A 15687-nucleotide genomic window follows, 5' to 3' on the forward strand; every position below is an offset into this window, starting at 1 on the left:
TTAAAATTAATGGGTCATATGAAAAGTAATGATTGGGGTGGAGGGTGTTTCTCATACTAGGTATAAAAAGTAGATGATATACAAATTGCTGTACTAACAAGCTAGCGCCTCAGATGTTTTAAGTCCGAGTGAGATACCTGCATTTCAAAGGTAAACTGTATGTTGAATCACCATTGCCCTATCGGTATACAATTTAAAAGTTAATAGCAAAGATACAGGAAAAATTAGGCAAGAGGGGAAATAACTTAGATAGTCACCAAGAATTCGGTGTATGTATGCACAAAATCCAGTGTTTGATATTCTACTGCCTGGGATTCAACGTACTTGGCTTTCCTCTTTTCCTCCTTCCTGGCAGTCCAGGGACCTCAACTTTAGCTATTTTCCCAGATCTAGCTCACAGAGACTACCAGAAGAGAGAGTATAACTAGGATGACTTACATAATTCTTACAGATACTGATCTCCCAGTCTGTCCCCAGGTCACCACTCTAGGATGCAAATATTAAACAGAGTGGGAAACAAATACTAGTGTTTACAAGCATTGAGGGTGGAGTAGGGTCTCATTTTCCTGCTGGAAACAAATGACATTTATGTCCACCTAATGGTTTCAAACTCAAAATGATATGTACTTTCATTCAAGATGGAAAGGAAGTAATGGCTCCCAAGACAGAAAAGCAAATATTTTTATCTTTGAAAGCAAAAGCCTTAGTAACAAAAATCAAAGATCCATAATTTTTGAGCTTGAAAAAGCCTTTCAAAAGATCTAATATGGAATTTCCAAAAACCAGTAGGACTTGCAAGATGCTCTGTGGAAAAAAAGGTTTTGTGACCTTTTTTGTGACAGATTTGGGAACTGTCACAGGTAATACTATTCCCCTTCCAGATTTCCAATGCACTGGGCATATTAGAAGCTCTGAGAAGTTTTGCATAAAGATACACTTGAACCATGTGTTTCCTTTAAAAGAGGAAACTAGAGAGGAGGTGACACATTGAGGTCACAGAGAGTACCACATTTGTCAAAGGAAAGATCAACAGGCAATGTCAAAATAAATTTTAAGGAGAATGTGAGTCCAACTAAGAAGTTCTTAAAGGACAATATATATAAAAATGTAATTATTCAACTGTAAGCAGAATTATGTTGAGTAAGCCCCTTAGCCAATGTCTACTACAAAATGGAATGAACTATTATCTTAGCAATTCTTTAAACGTGGTTTTTAAATTGTTAACCCCAAAGTGACAAAACCTGGGACCATCTCCCCTCATTCACAGAGGAAATCAGACACACACAAGACATACTTTTCAGAAGTCAGTGATGACAGGTTGTCCACCTGGCCTCCAGCCAAGATGATATTCATATCACTGAAAGTGCTGACTACTTGCTGCAGATAATTACTGGCTCCCACCTTACAGCAATTATAACCAAAGACAAGGACCACACGAAGTTCAGGGTTATCTAAAAGACCTGCAGAGAAATGAAGAGCAAGAGTTAAAGACAGCCTTAAAACAAATTATTTTATACATGTTGCAAAATGAAATGTTACTGTTAATAACTTGCATTCCTCCTTAAGGGCAATTTAGTGGCTTAAGCTATGAAATTTTCCATTTTTTTAATCTTATTTTATATCCTCTTCTATCTCTGTATCACGTTTTTCATTTCTTACAAACATTATGCAAACTCTTTATAATTTTTTTCTATTAAAAAAACCAAATGACTATTTGTATTAATAAATAATACAATGAACACAAATAACGAAGCAGCTATGTACTGAGCAGCAATCCTTGGTGCACCAAGGTGCAAGCTGGCTCCCGGTAGGGAACAAAAGAGAACACTGGTTTACACAGAGCTGCGCTAGCAGCAGTGAAAATTTACAGACGTTTTATTTTTTAAAGGAGAGAAAAGGTGCTAACCACCTATAGTGTGGTGAACAGTGCCCCCTGCCCACGCAAAAGGTATATCCACATCCAATCTCTGGAACCTATGCATGTGAGCTTATTTGGAAAAAGGATCTATTTTAAATTTCATTTTTTTTTTTTTTTTGGTAGAGATGGGTTCTCGATATGTCAGTCAGTAAGGATCTTGAGATTAAATCATCTGGCTTATCCAGGTGGACTCTAAATCCAATGACAGTGTCCTCATAATAAAAGATATACAAAAGGAGAGACAAAGAAGAAAAGGCAGGGTGACCACAGAAGCAGAAACTGGAGCGGCAGGAAGAGAAAAAGACTCTCCCCTAGAGCCTCCCGAGGTAGCACTACCCCTACTGCCATCTCAGTTTCAGACTTCTGGCCTCCGGAACTGTGCAGAATAAACTTCTCATTCTATGCCACCAAATGTGGGGTACTTTGTTACAGCAGCCTAGGAAACTACTACATCACTGAAATACAGGCTTTATTCACCTCCTCCAGGGAAGCAGGTGAGAGTAAAGGCGAATTAGTGTTTGAAAGTTCCTTCCAAAGCAGGAAAATGTTAAATTCTGTGACACAGGAACTAAAAGCTGCTACCACTAAGAGGCGGCAGAGTGTAACAGAGACAGCCTATTCCCTCTGCCCACAGCTCCCAGGTTTCACTGGAGCCTCTGGGCAGCTTGTTTACAGACTATCAATTTGATTTTTTTTTTTTTTAACTTTTAAGTTCAGGGATACATGTGCAGGTTTGTTACATAGGCAAACGTGTGTCATGGGGGTTTGTTGTGCAGATTATTTTGTCACCTCAGTAATAAGCCCATTCTCCATCAGTTATTTTTCCTGATCCTCTCCTTCCTCCCACCCTCCACCCTCTGGTAGGCCCCAGTGTCTGTTGTGCCCCTCTTTGTGTCCATGCGTTCTCATCATTTAGCTCCCACTTATAAATGAGAATGTGCAATATTTGGTTTTCTGTTTCTGTGTTAGTTTGCTAATGATAATGGCCTCCAGCTCCATCCATGTCCCTGCAAAGGACATGATCTCATTCTTTTTTATGGCTGCATAGTAGTCCATGGTGTATATGTACCACATTGTCTTTATCCAGTTTATCACTGATGGGCATTCAGGTTGATTCCATGTCTTTGCTATTGTGAATAGTGCTGCAATGAACATACATGTGCATGTGTCTTTATAATAGAATAATTTATATTCCTTTGAATATATACCCAGTAATAGGACTGCTGGGTCAAATGGTATTTCTGTCTTTAGGTCTTTGAGGAATCACCACACTGTCTTCCACAATGGCTGAACTAATTTACACCCCCACCGACAGTGTATAAGTGTTCCTTTTTTTCCACAAACTCACCAGCGTCTGTTATTTTTTGACTTTTTAATAGCCATTCTGCCTAGTGTGGGATGGAATCTCATTGTGGTTTTGATTTGCATTTCTCTAATGATCAGTGATGTGGAGCTTTTTTTCATGATTGTTGGCCATATATATGTCTGCTGCCAGCATTACCAAACAGAGGTGCTTTGGGACAGGAAAATGAATCCAATACCTAACACACTTGTGTTTCCATTTGATTTGACCACATGACTTCCACCTTGACAGACCTAAGGTGGTTACCAGAGAGGACAGTTACTTAAGGAAGCAAAGGGTATGCAGATGCGTGAATGACCAATTACTAACACCAAATAATGACCTATTCTGGGAAACTGCCTCTGGTCCATTTCCAATTCTCTGTACAGTAAATTACTGACTTGGACAGTAAAAAGAATACTGCTTTCATGACATCATATACCCCAAACCATTGCTAAAGGGTCTTTTTTCCCCTATAGACTAGCCCACGAAATTTTGAGAGAATATGTTTTCTTCATTAGAACAAAGTTTCAGAGTTGGGAGAGGCCTATGAGATCAAGTCTAGAGTTTTATTTTACAAACAAGGACTACCAATGCCAGAGAAGTGACTACTTCCCCAGGACAATATAATGACAGACTCTACATTAAAACCCTCATCTCCTGACACTCAGGGCTTTAGCTTTTAGAAACCTCATGGCTTCTAAATCTCAACCTTTCCTACTGTTTTCTAAGCTCTAGATGCTCTTTTACAATTGTCCACTGAACATCCTACCTGAATATTCTAAAGGCAACCACTCCCATTCATTTAACAAACACATACCCAATGTTAAAAAAAAAAAAAAAAAAAAATCTCAGGACCTCCAAACTCCTTATGCCAAAGGGAAAGTTAAGCCTAGAGGCTGAGTCAAGCGAAGCACCATCCTCTCTCCAAATTAATATTGCTACTTCACAACCCTGTGTCAGAGCATCATACATTAGCCAGACCCAACCCCTCATACACCCCCCACCACCCCACCAGGAAAGGCAAAAGGCTTTAGTCATCTCCAGATGACTGCTCCCACAAATCATTCATAAGGAAAATCTTTGCTGGCCTCAAAACCTTTAAGATGTACATCCTCCCATAACACAAGGACATGTCAATTGTAACTTTAGGTCTGCAATCTGTTCAATTCCACACTGATAATGTCTATTACAAGCTTACCTTCCCAGATGCTGCACAAAAACAAGAGATCAGTAACGTGTCCACCTACTTGAGACGTCTGCATAACTGGTTCTTCCTTTCTTCAAAAGGTTCACCTTATCTTATGTAAAATGTAGATTTACTGAGCACTAACTAAAGTCTCACAGGAACGTGACCATTCACCTCACGCCTATCCTTCCCCATCCTTCCTTCTCTCCTTTAAAAACATGTATTGAAAACCTTTTCAGAGTACACGGCCACTCGTTTGTGCCTAGTGTTTTTCCCGGATACACTCTCAACCTCTGGCTCAGTAAACCTCGAATGACTGAGATTCTTGCCTCAGTCACACATTCCAGTTAACACCATCTTCTCCAGTGGTGTTCTTTCAACATCTTCTCTAGTGGGTTTGTTCTCAGCTAATGGAACACTTCCCCCTCCCAATACACAACCCTAGAAAGTAAAATCACTTTCCCCTACCCCAACTTAGAGAACAAACCCACCTTAACCAAGGCTGTCTGTCTGATAGAGCAAAAGTCTCTGTATTTAACCAACAGACTACCTGTGCTACTGGTAAATAAGAGAGGGAAGGTACAACTCCAACTCCTTGACACTCAAAACTTAAAGGCCTAAAATATGAGGGAAGAGTAGGGAGCAATGCCAATTTTTCCTGAAAGGTTCTGGGTTCCCCCCCAATTCATAGGTAAAAGATCATCAAGGACCCAATGTTCTGGGCCACCTGCCATAGAATCTGACTTCAGATTTTATTCTAGAATTTTCCAAAAGTTGATACATTAGTAGGAACTTACCACAACCATTAAACACAATTCCAGAAAAGTATTTATAAGGCACTTTAAATAGTGTAACCTCCCGGTGAACCTTTCAAGATGATAAACTGCTTATAAAATGTAAACTCAGGTAACAGAATAAATTGGCCTGCCATGTAGGATTGCCAACTATAATCAAGTTAGCTACTGCAGTTGTCCACCAAGAGATGTCTTTGGTTTTGGAATAGTATGAAACTGTTCTTTCCAGCAATAATCTTTAAGGTAAATTTAGCAAAGAATTACCCCATCCTCTTAGGAATTTTTCATCCATCAAGCCCCCACCCTCCTCCTTGGCTAAATACCCAACCTGTGGTTGGTGCATTTGGAGTTGAGCCTGATCTCTCTCCCCTAATGCAAAACTCCATCACAGTGGTCTCCCGAACAAAGTCTGCCTCACTGTCTTGAACAGATGTCAGCACTGCTTTTTCTTTAACACTAGCTTCCTGTCACTTCTGCTTTCTCAAGGGCTGGGCAACTTCGAAGGCAGAACAAGTTCAATCCCTTGAGTTTCAGCACTGATTCTCTCTGCTTCACACCTGGTACTGCCTATGACCCCTCAAGACTCTTTATGACGTCTTCAGTTAATTTTAAAACTTTGTCCTACTTCAAATTTTTTTGGAATCTGACAAGTCATTAAAGTCCATTTTTACCCTGCTTGGTGGCTGGCAGAATTCAAGAGGAGTAGTGAAAGGATCAAAAAGCAGGGAGCAGAAAGAACCTGAACAATCTACAAGCTAGATCACCAGATCACCAATCTCACAATGAACACTAGTACAGATCACTGTTCTAAGTATGTTATAGAAATTAACTTATTTAGGCTGGGCATGGTGGCTCACGCCTGTAATCCCAACACTTTGGGAGGCCGAGGCAGGTGGATCACCTGAGGTTGGGAGTTCAAGAACAGCCTGACCAACATGGAGAAACCCCTTCTCTACTAAAAATACAAAAAAATTAGCTGGGCATGGTTGCCCATGCTTGTAATCCCAGCTAGTCAGGAGGCTGAGGCAGGAGAATCACTTGAATCCAGGAGGCAGAGGTTGCAGTGAACAGAGATCGTGCCATTGCACTCCAGCCTGGGCAACAAGAGCGAAACTCCGTCTCAAAAACAAAAACAAAACAACAACAACAACAACAAAAGAAATTAACTTATTTAATGCCTGTAACAACCTGTTACGTATTGTTTTACTCCTAAAAAGTCTGTGAGGATTCAATACTGTCAAAATTCACATTTAACATGCAAATTATATCCATATTACAGAACCTAAATCAGACCAGACCAAAGTAAAATTAAATACACACCCCAGAACTGGCTGCCAGAAACAACTGTGCCTACTGAGCTACGGAAAACACAGGACACTTCCAATCCTCTCCTTCAAAGAGCAAAGGCAACTGGATTCTTCAGAACTTCCTCTCTTGACCCTACAATGTAAAAAACCAACAGGAAAGCTTTTCTAATGGGAATCTCCACAAATGAAACTGAAACCCAGAAAATCACTGTGCCCCAAAAGGCAATGTTACAGGTTTGTGCTTCACCTAGAAGAAAGTCAGAAGGATATTTGTAAAAGGAAAAGAGAGGGAGGATCCCAGGTGTGAGTCAACTGTTTGCTATACAACTAACCATCTCAAGCATTCTCAAAGGAGCAAAAAGGTTCTGACTCTCAAGCTGAAGCCCATCTTGCCAACACAGAGCAGTGCTAGGGCTGCTTTCTCAAGCTCTCCTGTCTCTGGTACAGACAGGTAGAGCCGCCAGGCACTGCTCTGAGTCTACAGACCCTTCCCTGGATTACATGAAGGTTCAGAGGAAGAAGTGCACGACCACTGCCAGGGAAGGAAGCTTCTCTCCTCTCTATTGCAGCTGGGGCTTTCAGATTGTGCTTTGGTGGGCAAAGGGTTCCAAAGATGCCTCCAGTGTAGGTGGAGGAGAATGAGCAACCTCGGTTCAAGGCCTAACATGCTCCCTTCACCCTTCAACCTAGAGGCTCTGCTTTTATCTGCTTTATTTTTATGTTGACATCCCATGTAAGACTGTACAAATGAACTGTTTAAAACAAAAGCTAAGAAATGGCTCAAGGAGAACCTTACTGAGTAGTCTCAATAAAGCCTTTGCATTAGCAGAAGGGAGGGATGTCAAAACAATATTACAGCAGTACCAACCCTGGACAATCAACAAGCACTACTGAGCCTCCTCCCCGGCCCTCCTCCTCAAATCACTGAAGCTAGTCCCTTTTGCTTCAATTATCATTAATTACCTGATGATTCCCAGATTAGTATCTTTCCTCTAGGCCATTCTCTAGAGCTCCAGTCCAATATATCCAACTGTCTATAATCAATATCTCCATCTCAAATTCTAAACACGTCCAAAACAGAACTGATAATCTGATCCTCCAACCTGCACCCTCAAGTCTTCTTCACCTTAGTCAATGGTACTACACAGCTGCACTAGCCACAAACCCGCATGACATCGCTGCCACCTCCCTCATTCTCAACACCCAACATCTCATCAGTCACCACATCCTGTCCATTCAGCCCCAAACTTCATCTTGAATCCATCCACTTCTCTTCAACTCCACTCACCATTGCCCTGCTCCAAGCTGCCATATCCTCTTTCCTTAACCACTACAACAGTAAAATGTTTCTCCTGCATCTACTTTTTTGAAAAAATTATTTTAACTGAAAAATTTTAAAAGCATATATTTATCATGTACAACATGGTGTTCTGAAATATATACATACACTACTGAATGGCTAAATCAAGTTAATCCTGCATCCACTCTTGTACTCCAAAATGATCACCACACCATAGCAAGACTGGTATTTTCAAAAGATCTATCAAATTATGCCACTCCTGTGTTTAGAAACCTGGCTTCCTGCTGCACTTCCCTCAAATATTTTTGATCTGTGGTTAGCTGAATCCATGAATGCAGAATCCATGGATATGGAAGGCCAACTCTACCTAAAATTAGGACACAAGATAGCAAGTGAAAGAACGGAGATGGCCATTTTAAGCTGGGCAAAGCTTCAATTTCCAGAAGAAAATGATGCCTTGGAATAAGTCAAAACTGTTGACATCAAGCAGCTCAGGAAAGGACACCTATAAGAAAGTTTCACAGAGCACAATAATTCTGGGGTTGTTTTTCATTCCAGTTTTCTCATTCCTATATTTGGCACTATAATGCAAATATGATCTAACAAATACAACAATTTTATCACAAAAGGGTTTCTTCTGCTCAAGATTTTGGCTCTTTCTTATAAACTGACAAAACTAGGGTCCTGGCTTCAACCAGTGCTACATATCAGGGCCTCATCAAAGATTCCCAGGACGCAGTACTGCCCAGGGAAAAGCCATGTCACCTCTCTGGACAAAAAAGGCAGCACACGAAAGGTTTGGCCATATGACCTTTAGCAGCAACACTGAATAAAAAGCCAAAACAAGCATCTCTAATGGGGTTTGATTTTTCCCAACTTCTTCTCCCAATCCCGCTCCTCCTGTCCCAGTGTTCCTATTTCTGGTCTCTGCACCACCATCACCCCTGTCTCCTAGGATCAAAACTCAAAAGTAATTACTGAGGCACCAGTTTCCCTTCTCTTTCATATCTAATCATTTGTTAATTTCCTCCAATTCATTCCCTACTCCTCATGCCCTAGTGTTATTTCTTGCCTGGACTCTAAAATGGTCTCCCGCTTCCAGTGTCTCCCCACACAGGAGGGCCATATTCACCTCTGCTCAATGACATCTGAGTAACAGTTATTTACTGTGTATAGGAACTAAGCCCAGGCTCTTCAGCCTGGCCTCAATGCGTCCCACCCTTTGTTCCCATGACTTCCCTGCACATAACCTTTGCTTGCAAAATGATTACTATTTCTCCGACATGCTCTGGGATTTCCTGGCTCTGTGCCTGTGTTTCTGTACTCCTTCAGTCAGTGATATTATTCATCCGTATCTCTCATATGCTTCCTGTCCTTCAAGGGCTTAAAAACCACCTGCCCCAGGAAGACTCCTTGATCCCTCCCACTGGCAGAACCCCTACAGCAATCTACCCATTCTGCTCTCACAGCACACCTCACATACTTGGGTTATGATTATACAGTCAAGCGCCACATAACACTTTGGTCAAGGACAGCCAGGCATGGTGACACGCACAATAAGCATATGCAACAGTGGCGCCAGAAGATTAATAGAGCTACAAAATTCCTATTGCCTAATGTGTAGCACAACGCATTACTCAAATGTCTGTGGTGATGCTGTTGTAAACACGCCTATTGCAGTGCCAATCATATAAAAGTATAGCACATACAATCATGTACAATGCATCATACTTGATGACAATGAATGTTACTGGCTTATGATTTACTATCCTATACTTTTTATTGTAATTTTAGAGGTTACCCCTCCTCATGGGGAGGGGGGAGGGGGGAGGGATTGCACTGGGAGTTAACCTGATGTAAATGACGAGTTGATGGGTGCTGACGAGTTGATGGGTGCAGCACAGCAACATGGCACAAGTATACATATGTAACAAACCTGCACGTTATGCACGTGTACCCTAGAACTTAAAAGTATAATAATAATAAAAAATAAATAAATAAATAAAAAAGTTAACTGTAAAACAGCCTCAGGCAGGTCCTTCAGGAGGTATTCCAGAAGGAGGCACTGTTGTCATAGGAGATGACAGCTCCATGCGTATTACTGCCCCAAAGACCTTCCAGTGGGATGAGATGTGGAGGTGGAAGACAGTGATATTGATGAGCTTGACTCTATATAGGCCTAGGCCAATGTGTGTGTCTGTGTTTTAGTTTTTAACAAAAAGCTTAAAAAGTTAAAAAAAAAAAATTAAAGGTGGAAAACAGCTTACAGAATAAGGATATAAATGGAAATTTTTTTTGTCTAGCTAATTTATTATTAAAGAACTATTTTATTTTATTTTATTTTATTTTATTGAGAAAGAGTCTCGCTGTCACCCAGGCTGGAGTGCAGTGGCGTGATCTTGGCTTATTACAATCTCTGCCTCCCAGGTTCAAGCGATTCTCCTGCCTTAGCCTACTAAGTAGCTGGGACTACAGGCGCATACCACTATGCTAGGCTAATTTTTGTATTTCTAGTAGAGATGGGGTTTCACCATGCTGACCAGGCTGGTCTCACATTCCTGACCTCAAGGGATCCACCTACCTCAGACCTCCCAAATGACTGGGATTATAGGCATGAGCCACTGTGCCCGGCTGAACAAAAATGTTTCAATTAATTTAATGTAGCCTAAGCGTACAGTGTTTATAAACTATATAGTAGTATACAGGGCTAGGCCTTCACATTCACTCACCACTCACTGACTCACCCCAAGCCAACTTCTAGCCTTGCAAATCCCAATCATGTTAAGTGCCGTATAGCGGTATACTGTCTTTCATACCATGTTTTTACTGTACCTTTTTAATGTTTAGATATGTTCAGATGCACCAATACTTACCATTGTGTCACAACTGCCTAGAGTATTCAGTAACATGCTGTCCATGTTTGTAGTCTAGGGGTAATAGGCTACACTGTATAGCCTACATGTATAGTAGGCTGTAACATCCAGGTCTGTGTAAGTACTATGACATTCGCACAACAACATTGCCTAAAGATGCATTTCTCAGAACTCATCCCCATCATTAAGCAACACATGACTGTATATGTATCCTTCATGCCTTTTCCCGAATGTCACTGAGACAGAATCTGCATCCAGTTATGACAGCTTTAACATGGTGAATAAATTATTTATTTATTTATTTATTTTTGAGACAGGGTCTCACTCTGCCCAGGCTGCAGTAGAGTGGCGTGACTTCAGCTCATGGCAACCTCCGCCTCTTGGGCTCAAGCAATCCTCCCACCTCAGCCTCCTAAGTAGCTGGGACTACAGGTGCGTGCCACCATGCTTGGCTAGTTTTTTAGTTTTTTTCTAGAGGTGGGATCTCACTATATTGTCCAGGCTGGTCTCGAACTCCTGGGCTCAAGCGATCCCCCCACCTCAGCTTTCCAAAGTACTGAAATTACAGGCATGAGCCACCATACCCAGCCTGAATAAAATTAATGTAGGAGTTCTACATTATGAGCCAATTGAATATAGATAGTCACCTTGTCAACATCAACACATTCTTCATCTTCTTCCTTCCTTGTACTAAATTTGCTGCCATAAATCTTTCCAGAATCTGGGCTAAGTTGCCCTGGACTGGCTTACTCCAAGGCCTTCAAAATGGCACTTGATGCTTTTACAGACTGCCAGGCAACACGCAAATGGCTCTCAAACCAACATGTCTGGCCACAGCCATTCCTTTGAGTTTCAGACCTACTATTTGCTAACCACCTGACCAACTCTGAAAAAGACTTCGTTTGCTGAACTTGGTTAGCTCCAAGTCTCATTATATTACAAAATCACATAAGCTCAGCACATAGCCACATTTGCTCCTCAAATTCATTTTGCCTTTACACTTAACAATGGGTCAGTTTTAAAGGCACTATCTGACCTTTTACCAAAGGAAGTTTGGCATCCTTAATTTAGAATAGCTTTAACATTTCTGCTAACTCTGCTATTTATATACCCTAAAAGCCTTAACTCTCTACTGCCATTAAAGTTCAGTTTCCTCATTGAAAATATTCCATTAAGAATTCTATCTGGCAAAGCTGTGGTGAAGATTAGAAGTGCTGTGCAGCACAGTACCTGGCATATAGTACCTCCACAAACACTGGCCATCGTTAATTGTCACTTCAGGCCAAGATACATGTATGCTCCTCTGGCATGCGGCTTCTGAAGGAGCTAAGGACACTTAAAACCTTACTATTCCCCCCACAAACTACAAGGCCACACCACAGATGAAGGGCCTGTGTGACACACAGTAAAGCCTGCCTAGGGTAGAAGCCAACACTAGCATCTAGCTACAATCTACTGTTGCTAAGCGTTTTATGGAAGTCATTTCATTTAATCTTCACTATTCTGTGAATTCAATGTTAGTTATTTCCACTTTATAGATGAGGAAAATGGAGGCTTAGAAAAATTTTAAAACTTGCCCTAACTGGAGAGCCAGAAAGTAGCAGAACTAGAGTAGCTATAAGCCTGCAATCTTTTAAGGTTGACTACCTTTCATTTATTTTTTAACTGACAGATAAAATTGTATGTATTTATCAATGTATAACATGTTTTGAAGTGTATATACATTGTGGAAGGGTTAAATCTAATTAACATATGCATTACCTCACATAGTTACCATTTTTGTAGTAAGAACACTTAACAGTCACTCTCTTAGCATTCTTCAAGAATACAGTATATGGGCCAGGCACGGTGGCTCACACCTGTAATCCCAGAACTTTGGGAGGCTGAGGCAGGTGGATCATTTGAGGCCACGAGTTTGAGACCACCCTGGCTAACATGGTAAAACCCCATTTCTACTAAAAAGACAAAAAAAAAAAAAATTAGCTGGGCATGGTGGTGCACACAGCATGTAGTCCCAGCTACTCGGGAGTCTGAGGCATAAGAATCACTTGAACCCAGGAAGTAGAGGTTGCAGTGAGCTGAGATCATGCCATTGCACTCCAGCCTGGGCAACAAAGTAAGACTCTGTCTCCAAAAAAAAAGAATATATGGTCACTGACTATAGTCTCCATGTTGTCCAACAGACCTCTAGAACTTATTCCTCCAAAATGAATTTTGTATCCTTTGACCATCATCTCCCCAAACCCCCTCCCAACCACCCCAGACCCTGGTGACTGCCATTCAACTCTATATTTCTATGAGAGCAACATTTTCAGATTCCACACATGAGTGAGATCATGTATTACTGGCGTTTCTGGGCCTGGCTTTATTTCACTTAACATCCTCCAGGTTCATCCATGCTGATGCAAATGACAGGATGTCCTTCTTTATGGCTGAAGAGCATTTCATTATGTATATATACCACATTTTCTTTATCTACTCATCAGCTAATGGACACTTAGGTTAATTCCGTATCCCAGCTACTGTGAACAGTGCTGCAATAAACATGGGAGTGCAGATATCTCTTCAACATACTGATTTCATTTCTAAGTCAGCATTCTTAATAGCTACACTACCCTGTGTCACACCAGAGCTGGCTGTTGAGACTTTCCATCACCTACCTTGACCTGACCACCCTCTTCCACATTATTAAGAGGCTCCCAGCTGCTAGTCTTTGCTGCTAATGCCTCTTGTTCCGCGCTTCCCCTCCCATTCACCGACTTGCAAGTTTTGTTTTGTTTTTTCACATTGTCAGGGATAGTTGTAAAAACTAGTCTCAATGTGTATACCCCCTTTTTTCCTCATCAGTAAAAGAAATTTTACCTTTGGTGCTACACAATTTTTTACTCCTCCTGGTTTAAGTCCCATTTCAAATAACAGAGGTTTATCTCTACAGGCTGGCTGATCTATGCAAAAATACTACTGAATAGCTTTTATGCCAACAGTGATTTTTAATGAATTAAGTGAATTCAATCAATTCATTTGCAGATATAGATAAAAGGCTTTAATGCTGCTTTCCTTGAGTAACTTGTTAGTTGTTGATTATATTAAGTTAAGCTTTCCCATCTAAGCTTAGACATTAAGCCAACCCTTTACCTCTTCAAATTCACTTCAGGGCTCCATCCACACTACCTGTGGGATGTTTCCCAGCATACCCCTTGCTTGATAGACTTGCCTTAACTCATACCTTTCCTAACACTCATCAGGGTCACTTTAGTTGTTCCCATCTTTCTAATTAGTTCACAAAGAACTAACCTGCATCTTCTAAAAACTTCTAAAACGCTTGTTACTAGAATAAAAAAAAAATAGGTTAACAAAATACAAATAGAGCAAAATGAAATAAACTATTAGAGCAAGAATTCCTTAAAATTCAGAATTAAATACAAACAAGTTTATCATCAACAGAGTATTTATGAAAAAAGTTTCATCTCTGGGTCTCTTGGGCTTTAATGCAAGTAAAATAATTTAAAAAGTAAATCAATTCTACCAAACGTGTATCATACTGGCCTCTGTGAATCATCTGTTTGAATTAGCCACAGCTCCAGTAACAGGTGTACTTAATTCAGATTCTCCCAAAGGAACCTAATATCCACCAACCAGCCAGAATTACAAAGAAATCAAAATTAATCAATAAAATGAGCAGTTAATGATAAATAAAAGTAACTTACCTACTTCAGTGAGCTGATGTCTTTCTAATGTTAAATTCTTTGGATCCTTAATAAAATGAAAGGGTTGTATTTTTATTCCTTCAATTTGAGGGAATAATAAAGCAAAACCAGATTCTCCAATTTCTATTTCCTGAGGTCGATTGCTACCTGATCCCATTGGAGTCACTAGAGAAAAAGTTAAACAGTTTCATCAATACATTCAGTAAAAACTAGATAACCACAGTCTAGGTCACTAAGATAATCATCAAGCTAACAAGCCACTATCTGAGTAAAAGTTTTTCAGCTTTGACAGTTTTAGGGTGTAGTGTCATGATGTTTGCAATTTAACTTTCAAATGGTTCAGAAAGAATTTTGTATAAGCAAAGTGAGAAAACACAAATGTTGCAAAATTTTTTCAATTGCTAAACTAGATAAAGGGTATATGGGTATTTATCATGCTATTCTATTATTCTTTCAACTTTTCCACACTTTTCGAAATAAAAAGTTGGGGGAGTAGTAAATACACTTTCACAGCAATTCCAATTTTTAAAAGTTTACCCTAAAAATATTTGACAATTATATAAAGTATATATATACCCAAGTATTTTATCACATAATTTCAAATAGGAAATAAACAGAAAAAACCTGAATGTCCCACACTGGTATTGAGATTAAAAGTTACACTGGTATCATAGAATATAGCCATTAAAATGATGACAAATGTATATTTATAGACATAGAAATATGTTTGTAATATGCTCTGAATTTTACAGGTAGATATTACAGATTGAACTGTGTCATCCCCCTCCCTACTGCCTACCCCAAATTCATGTTGAAGCCCTAACCCCCCATGTGACTATATTCGGAAATAAGGCCTTTAAAGAGATAGTTAAGATTAAATGAGGTAGGCCAGGCGTGGTGGCTCAAGCCTGTAATCCCAGCACTTTGGGAGGCCGAGACGGGCGGATCACGAGGTCAGGAGATCGAGACCATCCTGGCTAACACGGTGAAACCCCATCTCTACTAAAAAATACAAAAAACTAGCCAGGCGAGGTGGTGGGCACCTGTAGTCCCAGCTACTCAGGAGGCTGAGGCAGGAGAATGGCGTAAACCCGGGAGGCGGAGCTTGCAGTGAGCTGATATCCGGCCACTGCACTCCAGCCTGGGCCACAGAGCGAGGCTCCGTCTCAAAAAAAAAAAAAAAAAAAAAAATTAAATGAGGTCATAAGGGTAGGGCCCTAATCCAAAAGAGGAAGAGACACCAGGCATGCTTATGTA

General features: G+C 40.4%; 1 protein-coding gene across 5 annotated transcripts in view; it reads right to left on the bottom strand.

Annotated features, from left to right (window-relative positions):
* Positions 1-15687, bottom strand: part of FBXO22 (F-box protein 22) — a 30058-nt gene that overhangs the window by 1799 nt on the left and 12572 nt on the right. For 4 of the 5 annotated variants that reach the window (XM_009210672.4, XM_017960790.1, XM_009210673.4 and 1 more), the window contains 3 exons: positions 14431-14595; positions 13950-14051; positions 1295-1460 (listed from right to left, as the gene is read on the bottom strand). In XM_009210672.4, coding sequence (XP_009208936.1) covers positions 1295-1460; positions 13950-14051; positions 14431-14595 — 433 coding nt within the window. The remainder of the gene's footprint in view (positions 1-1294; positions 1461-13949; positions 14052-14430; positions 14596-15687) is intronic. The other variant, XM_003901234.4, reaches the window with a different exon arrangement.

Source organism: Papio anubis, chromosome 7 (genome assembly GCF_008728515.1).
Source record: "Papio anubis isolate 15944 chromosome 7, Panubis1.0, whole genome shotgun sequence".
NCBI lineage: Eukaryota > Metazoa > Chordata > Mammalia > Primates > Cercopithecidae > Papio > Papio anubis.